Source organism: Saccopteryx leptura, chromosome 10 (genome assembly GCF_036850995.1).
Source record: "Saccopteryx leptura isolate mSacLep1 chromosome 10, mSacLep1_pri_phased_curated, whole genome shotgun sequence".
Taxonomy (NCBI): Eukaryota; Metazoa; Chordata; class Mammalia; order Chiroptera; family Emballonuridae; genus Saccopteryx; species Saccopteryx leptura.
In genome coordinates this window covers 34,036,035-34,049,591 of record NC_089512.1, presented here as the reverse complement: position 1 = coordinate 34,049,591, position 13,557 = coordinate 34,036,035, and the positions used below count along the sequence as shown (strand labels likewise).

General features: G+C 36.7%; 1 protein-coding gene across 2 annotated transcripts in view; it reads left to right on the top strand.

The window, feature by feature from the left end:
- CAPN7 (calpain 7) overlaps positions 1–13,557 on the top strand; it is a 36,874-nt gene that overhangs the window by 17,101 nt on the left and 6,216 nt on the right. Inside the window, exons 8-16 of one of the 2 annotated variants that reach the window (XM_066351836.1) lie at positions 862–947; positions 2,234–2,327; positions 2,883–3,029; positions 4,835–4,941; positions 6,265–6,385; positions 9,556–9,700; positions 10,247–10,346; positions 10,623–10,758; positions 11,301–11,376. In XM_066351836.1, coding sequence (XP_066207933.1) covers positions 862–947; positions 2,234–2,327; positions 2,883–3,029; positions 4,835–4,941; positions 6,265–6,385; positions 9,556–9,700; positions 10,247–10,346; positions 10,623–10,758; positions 11,301–11,376 — 1,012 coding nt within the window. The remainder of the gene's footprint in view (positions 1–861; positions 948–2,233; positions 2,328–2,882; positions 3,030–4,834; positions 4,942–6,264; positions 6,386–9,555; positions 9,701–10,246; positions 10,347–10,622; positions 10,759–11,300; positions 11,377–13,557) is intronic. The other variant, XM_066351837.1, reaches the window with a different exon arrangement.

Below are 13,557 nucleotides of genomic sequence, written 5' to 3'. Positions count from 1 at the left end.
TGAGAATGTGAATTTTACCTTTGATAATAGAATAGATATAAAAGATAGGAATTGGGCTTATATAAAACACTTCCGTGTTAAGACTGACCAGTGATGACAGAGAGTTGACCTGGGATGCTAAGGACCCAGGATCAAAACCCTGAAGTTGCCAGCTTGAGCATAGGATCATCAACATGATCCCATGGTCATTGGCTTGAGCCCAGGGTGGCTGGCTTGATCAAGGGGTCACTGGCTCAGCTGGTCCAGGCACATATGAGAAGCAATCAGTGAACAGCTCAAGTGCCATGACTGGGAGTTGATGCTTTTCATTTCTCTCCCTGTCTCCCTCTCCTTCCCTCTCTCTTAAAAAAAAGAAAAAAACTTCAGTGTTGAAATAACAATATGGATTTATTGCAAACTTTAGTTAAGTTTGGCATTGAAGTCATTTATCTTCCACAATATTACAAAATAATGATTTTGAAATACTGTGATTCGAGAATCTTTTGATACACATATTCATCTCTTGGTCATAAACCAACCTTAAAAATGCCTTTGGAAAAAAAAAAATGCCTTTGATTTTTTTTTTGTCCTTAACAACGTGATTCAGTAAATATGCTTTTACTCATATAAGGAATGCATCATCCATATCTAATTATTCTAAATCATCTTTATTGAAATACTTTTGTTGGTTTTTCAAGGATTTATTTGAATAAAATGTGTGAGTTGGCATATGACATTACTATTTATTTCCTACTCAAGCAGTAGTCAAGATATTTATATATTTATTATAAAAAGTCAGGTGCTAGATGCAGTTCTTAAATGTTGTGGAAATCTTGATGTTACATGAATGATTGAAATATATTAATAAATTCTTATTAACAGACAATAGTATCAGATTGTTCCTTTGTTGCATCACTGGCTATTAGTGCAGCTTATGAAAGACGATTTAATAAGAAGTTGATTACCAGGTAAAATTTTATGTTTGTTCCTTTAGCCCTTTCGTTTAATTGTCTCTTAACTAGAAATTTAAAACTTAGGCCTTTTTGGCATAGAAAGTGAAGAGAATGTATCACTCAGAGAATTATGGCACTTGTGTGTTAAGCAGATTATTTGTCAATGTGAACAGATTTGCTAAAACAATGTAAGAATATATGTATATGTAGTTAATATATGTAGAGTAAATGTCTTGAAATATGTAAATGCAATTGGTCAAAGTAAAATTATGTCATGTTTATAATTGCACCATACTGTATGGTAGCTACTAGCCACATGTGGATATTAAACACTTGAAATGGATAGTCTGAGTTGAGATGGACTATTAGTGTAAAATGCTACAGATTTTGAAAACTTGGGACACAAAAAATGTTAAATTAGCAAAGTATCTCAAGTTTTTATATTGCAAAATCATAATAATTGGGGAATGTTGGGTTAAATAAAATATATTAAAATTTATCTTACCATTAACTTTTAATATAAAAATAAAATGTATGTAAAGTGAAATAATATTTCTTTTGGCTGGAACTGCTTTAAAATGTACAGAAATATTACTGACATTGTTTTCTTTGAGTTTTCAAAAGTTTTATTAGCTAAAATTTATTCATTATAAAAATTAAGCTTCATAATTTTTTCATACAGCTTTTCCTGAGTGGTTTTTGTGTGTTAAGTCCTGAAATATAAAGGTGAATGAGACACAGACCTTAGTTTCAAGCTATTTGCCATCTCACATAAACACCACATAAGTAAATAATACACAGTGTGCGAAAGGAAATTGATACTGATTGTTTTTACAGTATCTTATTGGATAATGTTAATGTAACTTTTATCAGAGTTGTTTTAACTTTTACCTCTGTCACTTGTAGTTGCCATATTTGTGGTTAATTGAAATGGTCTTCTCTTTACTTCTTGGGAGCAATACCAGATTTTTTTTTTTTACACTCCAGATTATTTTAATTGGCTTAAAATATATTCACTTAATAGAAAATTTATTAGAGTATATAATTTAACACTGAGAATTTTTCAGAATATTGTGAAATTTATGCCTTGCTGTATGATCTCATAACTTTATTCATTCACTTAACATTAAAAATTCACTGTGATTAAGGTGAAATTTTTTTATAGGTCTACTGTAGAAAAATATTCTTACGTTTATTTTTATAAAATTACCAAGACAATATAGTATGTGGTTAAATATAATATATTCTGCATGGTAGTTATATTGAATTTTAATGTTCAATATTTATTTCCCTTACAAAAGCATAATTTACCCTCAGAATAAGGATGGTGAGCCAGAGTACAACCCATGTGGAAAATACATGGTGAAACTTCACCTCAATGGTGTCCCAAGGAAGGTGCGTAATGTCTCTCTCCATCCCACCCCTTCTCTCTCTTCCTTCCCCTCCTTTGACTATTGAATAAGATCAGTAAGAAATGCTATTTTCATAAACATTTTAAAAACATGTAGACATTTTAACATTTCATTGATTTTGAATCTGTGACACACATGCTGCTATCAGTAATGTTAATTAAAAATAAAAATCATGACTACTATAAAGTTATTTTTTAAATGGTTTTGGGAAAATTTATAGAAATTTCCAAAAAGTTATTATTTTATATATAATGTACATTTCAAGAATCCCTAATAATTTTGATGGTAGATTCATAACATTAAACATCTGATTGGCTAAAGGGTTATTATCTGACAGGGAGATTAGCTTGTAAACTTGAATAAAGATGATATATAACATAATTGATCAGATTCTAGAACTAGGACACTGTCATTACCTTAATAGTAGACATATAATGGCTTTTGCTTTATCAGTATGAAAGATTTTTTTTTTATATATGGAAAAGATTTTTAGGATATTTTTGTACCAACTAAGGAAGTTAATGTTATCTTTTCTCAGGTGATAATTGATGACCAATTACCCGTTGATCACAAGGGAGAATTGCTTTGTTCTTATTCTAACAACAAAAGTGAATTGTGGGTTTCTCTCATTGAGAAAGCATACATGAAAGTCATGGGAGGATATGATTTCCCAGGATCCAATTCGGTAAGTAATAGGATGGTCGAGACACAGACTTAAGTTACCTAATATGAGTGTTTTAAATTTGAAAGATTACAGATCCTATTTTGTTTAACCCTTTGAGTAGTATGAACGTTCATGTACGTCCTCATGCCTCCTGACCATCCAGATAACAAAAATTTTTATTTTAAAAATGTGTAATGCAACATTAAAAAAAGGCAAACGTATGTTCTTCTTGTGTCCATAAATTGGTTATCAAACAAACATGACTTTAAGTTAATGAAACTGGAACTGGAACTAATTTCATTTTTTGAAAAAAAAACTCACTCCCGGTGGTCAGTGAGCATGAAAAAAACTCACTACTCAAAGGGTTAAAAGAAATGAAAATACCATGACCAGGTGGTGGCACAATGGGTAGAGTGTTGGCCTGGGATGCAGAGGACCCAGGTACAAAACACGAGGTTGCTGGCTTGAGCACAGGCTCACTGGCCTGCTCTCGGGGTTGCTGGTTTGAGCCCAAGGTTACTGGCTAGGCTGTAGCACCCCCTCCACCCCTACCCCCATCAAGGAACATAAGAGAAAGCAGTCAGTGAACAGCTAAGGTGCCGGAACGCAGAATTGATGCTTATCTCTCTCCCTTCCTGATTGTCTATCACACTCTTTCTCTCACTTAAAAAAAAAAAAAAAGGAAATGAAAACAGATTTATCAGCCTCTGAGATAATGTTGATCAGTCACCTCATTATGGGAGTATATATTTTCTAAGATTAGCATGTTGTACAGTAAATCCTCACTTAATGTCTTCCATAGGTTCTGCAACTGTAAGCAAAGTATTATATAATGAAACCAATTTTACTATACAGGGGTCCCCAACCCCAAGGCTGCAGATCGTTACCGGTCCGTGAGCCATTTGGTACCGGTCCGCAGAGAAAGAATAAATAATTTACATCATTTCCGTTTTATTTATATTTAAGTCTGAACGATGTTTTATTTTTAAAAAATGACCAGATTCCCTCTTACATCCGTCTAAGACTCACTCTTGACGCTTGTCTCCTAAGTTGGACAATTATATTTGAAAATACCACAGTTTTTACGCTGGTCACATAATTTTATTTTGTGCATTTATCCGTCCCACCCTGAAGTCCGGTCCGTGAAAATATTTTCTGACATTAAACCGGTCCGTGGCCCAAAAAAGGTTGGGGGCCACTGGTCTAATAGATATAAACAAGAGTTAAGTTCCTAAGATATCTCATCAACATTATAACAGAATGACATTATTCAAGGAACTGCTGTATAGAATCTTCTGGTTCTTACAGTGCTAGTCAAAGAACACATAAGTCATAGGTAAATACAATAGGACATTAAAATGTCTTCCACACCTACATGCACAATTGCTCTATCCTTCCAATAGTCTTAGTTTAGCTCTCTAATCTATTGCCTGTTAATTTACTCAGTGCGGTTTAGAGGGAGAATGAGAATGTATAAACATTAGAAAAGTAAGCATACTACTTTAAGAACTCACTAAATGGCGATTGATTGTTGTTGTTAAAGTCGTTATTTCTGTTACGTTTTGAGTTCTCATTTCATTCAGGAAAAACAGCAAAGATTTTTTTAAAAAGATAGGCTTGTGCTTAAATTCAGGTAGGAATTTGAGTTAAATAAAAAATTTATTACTAAAAAGAAGAAAAAGTTATTACTGCTAGAAAACAACTTACTACCTTGTTTATTTCTATCAACATTATCCTATCTGATCAGTGAGGTTTAACAGCTACCCTGGGGTGTAGTTAGAGCTTGGGGAAAACGGTGACAGTCCTGAACTGTGTTTATGTTGCAGAATATTGATCTCCATGCACTGACGGGATGGATACCAGAAAGGATTGCTATGCATTCGGACAGCCAAACTTTCAGTAAGGATAATTCTTTCCGAATGCTTTATCAAAGGTAATCATTTCTTTCTCTCTCTCTCTCTCTCTCTCTCTCTCTCTCTCTCTCTCTCTCTTTAAGAGATGTTGACATGTCATGCCCTATTTAGAATAGCTCTTACAGTGCTGTCATTTTTAGTTAGTAAGGAAATTGTGTTTTTAAAAGGCTTCCCTTTATGTACTTGCTACAGTCAGCCAGTCCTCAGTTATCCTTACTGATGAGTATACAGTTAATCCAAATTGTAGCTAATCTGAAACATTTGAATCTGGAATACCTAATAGGGGAGAATTCTTTTGTATTTCCTTAGTACTTACCAATTTGAGGAAAGGTGGGAAAAGAGAAGTCAGAGAACATAAAGAGGAAGGTAACTTAAACCTTAACATGGATAATTCACATACAGGTGGGGAGTAGCTGTTGTTCTTAGTCTGTTTCACAGACAGTAGGGCAGTGGATGGAAACAGCCCCCTTTACTTCAGAAAGTATTGTTAACTTAGGGGCTGGAAAACTCTACAATAATAACACATTCATGAATGAAACTAGAAAACTCAAATATTTGATAAATATAATAATAGCACTTTTGGGGAAGTGAATTAGCATTTTATATCTTCATCTTTTATTTGTTAATCATTTGAAAATTTAGCATTTGCTTTTTTTTTTTTTTTAAAGCTTTTGCTTCCTCATTGATAGGTTTCTACCTGAGAATTAAGTTGTCTAAAACTGAGTGGGGTGGAGGATGTGCTCATTTATCTGATACGCGGTGAAGTAGTAATTCTTTTTTTTTTTTTTGTATTTTTGTGAAGCTGGAAATGGGGAGAGACAGTCAGACTCCTGCATGCGCCCGACCGGGATCCACCCGGCACGCCCACCAGGGGGCGACGCTCTGCCCACCAGGGGACGATGCTCTGCCCCTCCGGGGTGTCGCTCTGCCGAGACCAGAGCCACTCTAGCGCCTGGGGCAGAGGCCAAGGAGCCATCCCCAGCGCCCGGGCCATCTTTGCGCCAATGGAGCCTCGGCTGCGGGAGGGGAAGAGAGAGACAGAGAGGAAGGAGAGGGGGAGAGGTGGAGAAGCAGATGGGCGCTTCTCCTGTGTGCCCTGGCCGGGAATTGAACCTGGGACTTCTGCACGCCAGGCCGACGCTCTACCACTGAGCCAACAGGCCAGGGCCGTAGTAATTCTTGTTAAAGATCTTTCTGGTATGATGGGAATAGCTTATTTTAAAAACGATTTCAATTTTTTTTTTAATTTTCATATGAACCACATTAGACTAAAGGAAAGATGGTGTGAACTGAGATTATAAATGTGTTTTCTTTTTATTCTTTGTCTTTTGGGGTGATTCCAGGTTTCACAAAGGGGATGTCCTCATCACTGCATCGACTGGAATGATGACCGAAGCTGAAGGAGAAAAGTGGGGTCTGGTTCCCACACACGCATATGCTGTTCTGGATATCAGAGAGTTCAAGGTTTTACCTTAAATTTTTTCTCTTGTTTTTCTTGTTAATAAGACATTACAAGGATCCCAAATGATATATTAGACTTTTGAAAACTGACAAATCAAAGTTTAGGCGAAGTTTTGAAATTATTCCACCTATTACATTAAACAGCTTGATCTATTGATAGTTGGGAATTATGAAATAAGATGACAGGAAATGTAATGGCAGTGACAGCATAGGTACTGATGACAGAACAAATGCTGTGTGCCTCCTTCTCTTGTCCATAAAAGTAGCAGAGTTGAGGCCAGAACACATCCTCACGGTTCTGGGCAGCATGTTGGTGTTGGGGTCTGTCACAGTGCTAGACTCTAGATAAGTGGTAGTCAACCTGGTCCCTACCGCCCACTAGTGGGCATTCCAGCTTTCATGGTGGGCGGTAGCAGAGCAACCAAAGTATAAATAAAAAGATAGATTTAACTATAGTAAGTTGTTTTATAAAGATTTATTCTGCCAAACTTAGCGAAAAGCCAACATAAAGTACTTGGTAAGTAATTATTATTATATGCTTTACCTTGCTGTAACTCTGCTTTATAAATTTTATAAAGTAAAGTTACTTTCCTACTTTATAAATCACCATTACTGTGGAACTGGTGAGTGGTTAGAAAATTTTACTACTAACAGAGATACAAAAGTGGGTGGTAGGTATAAAAAGGTTGACTACCCCTGGTCTAGATCATAGTAGACCTTTGGTAAGTACTTGTGAAAGGACACAAAAAGTTAGATACCTATGAATAAGAAACATCAGTGGGTTTACAAGTGTTTCACTTCCTAGTGGCCTGTGTATGCTGTCAGGCCGTATCTGTGCTCAGGTGTTGGGATGATTGACTTCATTACTTCTCAGGTTATTGATTGTTTTTAACTGAAATAAAATGGATCTGTTCTGTGGGCTAGAATATTTAAAGATTAAGGAAGGGCTCTTTTTTTTTCTAATGATGGGATACCTAAGCTCTCTAGTCACTTTGGAAGTTTAACTAGCAGTGTCTTTTATATGTCTCCTGCTTAAATTTATAGGAAGAATTAATGATCAGTTAGTAATAACAGTGTACCCCTATATATTAATTAGACTGTTTTCTTACATGACACATTGACACACGGACTTACATGAATTAAGAAGGCAGCAGGGATGTGCTGCAACATTTAAAAATTTACAGTCTCAAGGCTTTCTAAATCAGCTAGTCTTTGTGGTACCTCCAGCAAGACTATGAAGAATTATGTCTTCCTTTAAAAGTGGCAGAAAAATTGACTACTTAAAGCAAAAAATATAAAAATTTATGTGAATTGAATAAGCTGAGAGGTTTGTGTTTGTTTTAGAATGTAGTTTGTGATAAACAATCAAAACATTGGGAATAAAAGTCACTATTATAAATATTTAGTACTGTTTATATATTATTGCTAGAACATTCTTTGAAGGTAGGTATAAATTGGTGACCAATATTGAGGTAGTAGCAAAAGTTTTAAATTTAGATAATGAAACCAGCAGTGTGAAAGCTTGAGTTTGAGGAAAATTGCTGTGATTATATCATTTACTTTGAATAATAAGACTATTTGTTCTGAATGATCAAAGGAACTAGACAAATAACATATTTATGAGAAAAACAGACACCTGTGGTTTGACTAAAGCATTTAAAATTGCTGATTGCCAGTAAAGAATATTAAATAACAGCCTTTTTAGTTGAAAACTAATAGTATGGCCCTAGTTGGTTGGATCAGTGGATAGAGCGTTGGCCTGGCGTGTGGAAGTCCCAGGATCAGTCCTCGGTCAGGACACACATGAAAAATGACCATCTGTAGCACTCCAGCCTGCTGGGAACTACCAGTGTCACAAGGATGGCTTGGTTGATTTGAGCATCGCCCCAGACAGACAGGGCGTGCAGGGTGGATCCCGGCTGGGGTGCATGAGAGGGCCTGCCCTTGTGAGGAGAGGAAGAAAGAGAATCTGATTTCCTAAGTTAACTGCATAAAATAAGACAGGTATTCTTTTGGATTTACAAGCTCTTGTTTTTCTGAATCAGTGTTACAATTCTGTAGACACACCTAGTATTTATTGAGCACTTACCATAACCTTAACACTTTGCTCTGTAAAGTCAGGAGAGACCTAGGAAAAAGATAATCATGTTACTATTTCAAGGAGTTTACCATCTCATCGCAAAGACAAGACTCTGGCACTTGCACCAGTAGGAAATAATATAAAATAGGATATTATTTGTTTTAAGTTAATGTAATAAAAATTGGTAGCACTATAAAGTTTAAAGGAGAGGTGGTTATTAAAAGAAGGAAATTAAATACCATCTATTTTGCATAGATTATTTCATTTAATCTTCGCAACAGTCTTAGAGGGGACATTATCTTCCTTTTACTCCATATGAGGAAACAAGTGTTAAAGAGGGTAAATGACCAAAGCAGGACCCGTAAAGCTGATAAATATAGTAGAGCTGGAACTTCGTCCCGTTTCATTCTTACTCCAAAGTTCTCTCTTTCCTTCATTGCTTCAGTCTTCACAGAGGCAATCAATGGAGAAAGCAGCTAAAGAGTATCTGAAAGGAAGGGTAGTTAGAAGGGATCAGAGAGGGCCTCCGGGAAAGGGAAACAACATGAACAAATGCCTTTAGAGGTGAAATTGAATAAGAATTATTGACTGGATCATGAGAGGAAAGAGTATCCTAGAGCCGAAGAAATGTGGGCCCTGAAAACAGTGGGACCAGTATAGAAGAGACTCTGAAAAGGAAGTAACTGATGCCCTAAGGCAGCACACGGCCCAGGAGGACTTCCTGTGGAGATAGAAAGGTTCTCCATCTGTGCTATGCACTGCACTAGCTATTAGCTACTCATGGTCCTTGAACACTTAAAATGTGGCTTGTGTGACTAAGGAACTGATTGATTTAAAATATCCACATGTGGTTAAGGACTACCATATGAACAAACAGCACAGCTGTAGGGATAGATAGCCACTTAGTTTTTGATCAGGTTTGTGAGATGGTGAAAGTGTTAAAGAATATTAATTTGAAGTGGATATGGAGAGAAAAGAATCGCTTAAGTATTCAAAATGCATACTTTCTTAGAGAATGATATGATTAATAAAAATATGGTAAAATCTGTTTATGTTATATAACTGTTATCTACTGTTTTCTTTTTTTTAATAGGGTCTGCGATTTATCCAGTTGAAAAATCCTTGGAGTCATTTACGTTGGAAAGGAAGATATAGTGAAAATGATATAAAAAACTGGACCCCAGAGTTGCAAAAATATTTAAACTTTGATCCTCGAACAGCTCAAAAAATAGACAATGGTAAATATATCTATTTGTAATTTTTTTTTTTTTTTTCTGAAGCTAGAAACGGGGAGAGACAGTCAGACAGACTCCCGCATGCGCCCGACTGGGATCCACCCGGCACGCCCACCAGGGGCAACGCTCTGCCCACCAGGGGGCTATGCTCTGCTCCTCCGGGGCGGGGCGTCGCTCTGTCGCAACCAGAGCCACTCTAGCGCCTGGGGCAGAGGCCAAGGAGCCATCCCCAGCGCCTGGGCCATCTTTGTTCCAATGGAGCCTTGGCTGCGGGAGGGGAAGAGAGAGACAGAGAGGAAGGAGGGAGCGGTGGAGAAGCAGATGGGCGCTTCTCCTATGTGCCCTGGCTGGGAATCGAACCCGGGACTTCCACATGCCAGGCCAACGCTCTACCGCTGAGCCAACCGGCCAGGGCCTATCTATTTGTAATTTTAATACTGTTTGATCTTTCAATAAATAACATGTGTAACAATGTCAAATGTGTTTAACTGGCATGAGTCATTTATCATTAAGATATTTTTTAGATTAATAAAGATATCTCATTTTTAGGAATATTTTGGATTTCATGGGATGATCTCTGCCATTATTATGATGTGATTTACTTGAGTTGGAATCCAGGTCTTTTTAAAGAATCAACATGTATTCACAGGTAACTTTTTTGCACATTTCAGAATATGCTTTATAGTAGTCTTCACTTTTTTCATTTAAAATGAAATGATTAATGTAGGAAGACTGGTATTCTCTTTTTTGTCTTCCCACAGATTCATATAATAGTTATTTTCTTTATATGCTTTTTGGTCCTGCCAAAAATTGTAAAAACAAGAAGACCTGATAATTATATCTGAAACACAACCCTTTTTAAAATGTTAGTATATTTTAGCTCTGTGAGAAATTTAATTTCTTTTTTGTTGACTTTGTCTTTTAGTACTTGGGATGCTAAGCAGGGGCCTGTGAAAGATGCCTATAGCCTGGCCAACAATCCCCAGTACAAATTGGAGGTGCAGTGCCCACAAGGGGGTGCTGCTGTTTGGGTTTTGCTTAGTAGGCACATAACAGACAAGGTACTGATACTCTTCTTATGATATTCCATATAGAAATTCTTTTAAATGTAATTAGACCATTGTGAACAAGATGCACACATCAACAGCCTGTGTTATACAGGTGGCTTGGAAATGGTATTTTCTTAAATAAATGAATATTTTTCTCTAAGAGAATTTATAGTTTGTGATATTTAGTTTTATTCAAAAATCATTTCTGAAAAAAAGCATGTAGGAGTTTATGCTTTTAGTAAGGGTTTTCATATTGATTATACATGCTTTAGGTCTTAAGAATATTAACATTAAAATATGTTAAAGGGGGAGTTGGAAGTTTTGAATCATTAGGCCTGATTCTGTAAAAGGCAACCATAATTTTAGTAGCTTCAGAGTTCTTTTTTAATACAGTATGGTCAATCTATTGAAGTGACAGTTTAATCCAGAAAAGCAATGTTTTTAATAGCACTAAGTAGCTAAAATAAATGCTCTTAAAATTAAAATTATTCTTGTTTTTCTGCTTAAAGCAGCTTGAGTCCATTTTAACCACATTGGATTCTTTGTGCTTTTAGGATGATTTTGCAAATAATCGAGAATTTATCACAATGGTTGTATACAAGACTGATGGGAAAAAAGTGTATTACCCAGGTATGTTTAATAGGCAAACAAACATTAAAATTGTATTTATATGATTAAGTAGAAAATGAAAGCTTTTATATAAATAACATGAGGAAATAATTATGCAGATAGACTATTAGAAACTACTCAGACAGATGGGTGGTATTGATGCTACTTGTGTTTTATATTGTTTTGATTTGTTTTTAATAGAGTCCTCAGCAGTTTGGGAGTTCACATTGCTGTGAGAGTTTTATTTCTAAAACTTAAGTCATATCTTTTTCTCTGATCAAAAATTCTATGGTTTTCCATGGATTCTTGGGGTAAAATCCCAGCTGTTTACCATGGTGTGTAATTCTGTCCTTACCCGTCCTGTCCCCCTTTATCTTCCACCCCCTTTTCACAGTTTCACAGTACCCCAGCGAGGTGGTAGCTCCTCCTGAACACAGGATGCCCTTGTTGCCCCTCTTCACAGGCTCTCCTGCCAACAGTTTCTCTCCTCCCTGCCCTCTGCCCACACAAGTCCTTTTTCCCTACTCACATTCGTGTGAAGAAATAAATAGGGTCATGTGTTAGTGACTGGTTTCTTGCTTTGGCTGGGCCATAGAAGGCGTCTTTGGGAAGGGTCAAGAAGAACTCTGAATGACAAAATTAAATCAATTATGCAAAGCAATGGAAAAAGCATTACAGAGAAAGGGAACAGGAAGTGCTAGTAATAACAGTGGGGTTGTTGGAACTTGTTGAGTTGATGGTAGGGGGTGCAGTCATCAAAGATGAGTTTTTTGGCTTAGATGATAGAAACATTTACTGAAGTGGATAAGTGTTAGTAAGGTGGATAGGGATCAGATTGGTTGTGGAATAAAGCCAGAGGTTATTTTTTGGTTTTGTTAAATTTGTGAAACTCGATTTTCTGTTTGTCTGAACGTGCTGAGTCGGCAGTTGGATTTTTGAGTAGAGTTCTGGGATAAGGTTAAGACTGTAGGTGCAGATTGAGGAGTAACAGTCCTATAGATAGTATTTGAAGACAGCACTGCATAAATCATCTAAAGAGAGAGTTGTAGGGATAGAAATGAATGCCCAGGACCTGACCCTTGAACTCTGACATCCTAAGGTTAAGCAGAGGAAAACTTACCACAAAAGAATTTGAACAGAGTACCTGATGAAATAGTAACTTTTCATATAACCCAAGAGAAAGAGTAGACAGCTGCATCAGTTGCTATTTTAGAGGGCAAGTAAGATTAGGTTAGAGACTATTGGACTTAGTTAGCATCCAGCAGTCATTGTTGATCTTGACAGAAACAATTGGAGGAGAAGTAGGCTAGGAACCCAGCGGGGTGGTTTGTGAAGTAAGGAAGCAGTTATTGACAGTTCTTTCAAGAAGGCTGTGCAAAGAAATGGGCACTGTTGGGAGGGGATCAAAAGTGGTTTTGTTGTTTTGCTTAGTCATAGGAAAACATGGCATTCTTTCCCATTATGTGTTGAGGACCAGCACTGATATTAGCAGTCAGTGTCCCTAGATTCTGGAATGGCATGAAAGTTGGTGGAGCCACCGATAAATGTCTGGTTAAATCAACAAAAAAATTTTTTAGAGAGAGAGAGATTAGAAGCATCAACTCTTATGTTGTAGCACCCTAGTTCATTGCTTTCTCATGTGGGCTTTGACCAGGGGGACTCCAGCCAAGCCAGTGACCCCTTGCTCAAGCCACTGACCTTTGGGCCCAAGCCAGTGCCATGAGGTCATGTCTATGATCTAACACTGAAGCCTTCTCAAGCTGCTGAGCTCGCACTCAAGCCAGCGACCTCGAGGTTTTGAACCTGGGTCTTCTGTGTCCAAGGCCAATATTCTATCCACTGCGCCACCACCTGGTCAGGCTCAACCAAATATTCCATTTTCACATGTTGGTCATTATACAACCAAAAAAAAGCACAAATGTTGTGAATATATTGCTAGCATTAAGATGTTACATAACTTCTGAATTTCAAATATGTTACCCTTTTTATTTGGATCCTTTTTAAAAAAAATGCTTCCTCTTTAATACATAGTGATTCTTGCCTTCGCAGGATACTTTCTGGTTTGTAGTTTTATTTTCATTATAGCACTCTGAGATTAAATAGAACAGGTCTTATTGTTCCCCATTTGACAGAAGAGTAAACTGAAACATAGAAAGGTTAAAAACCTTGTCCCAGATCACAGACATGCCCATTCTTTTTCTC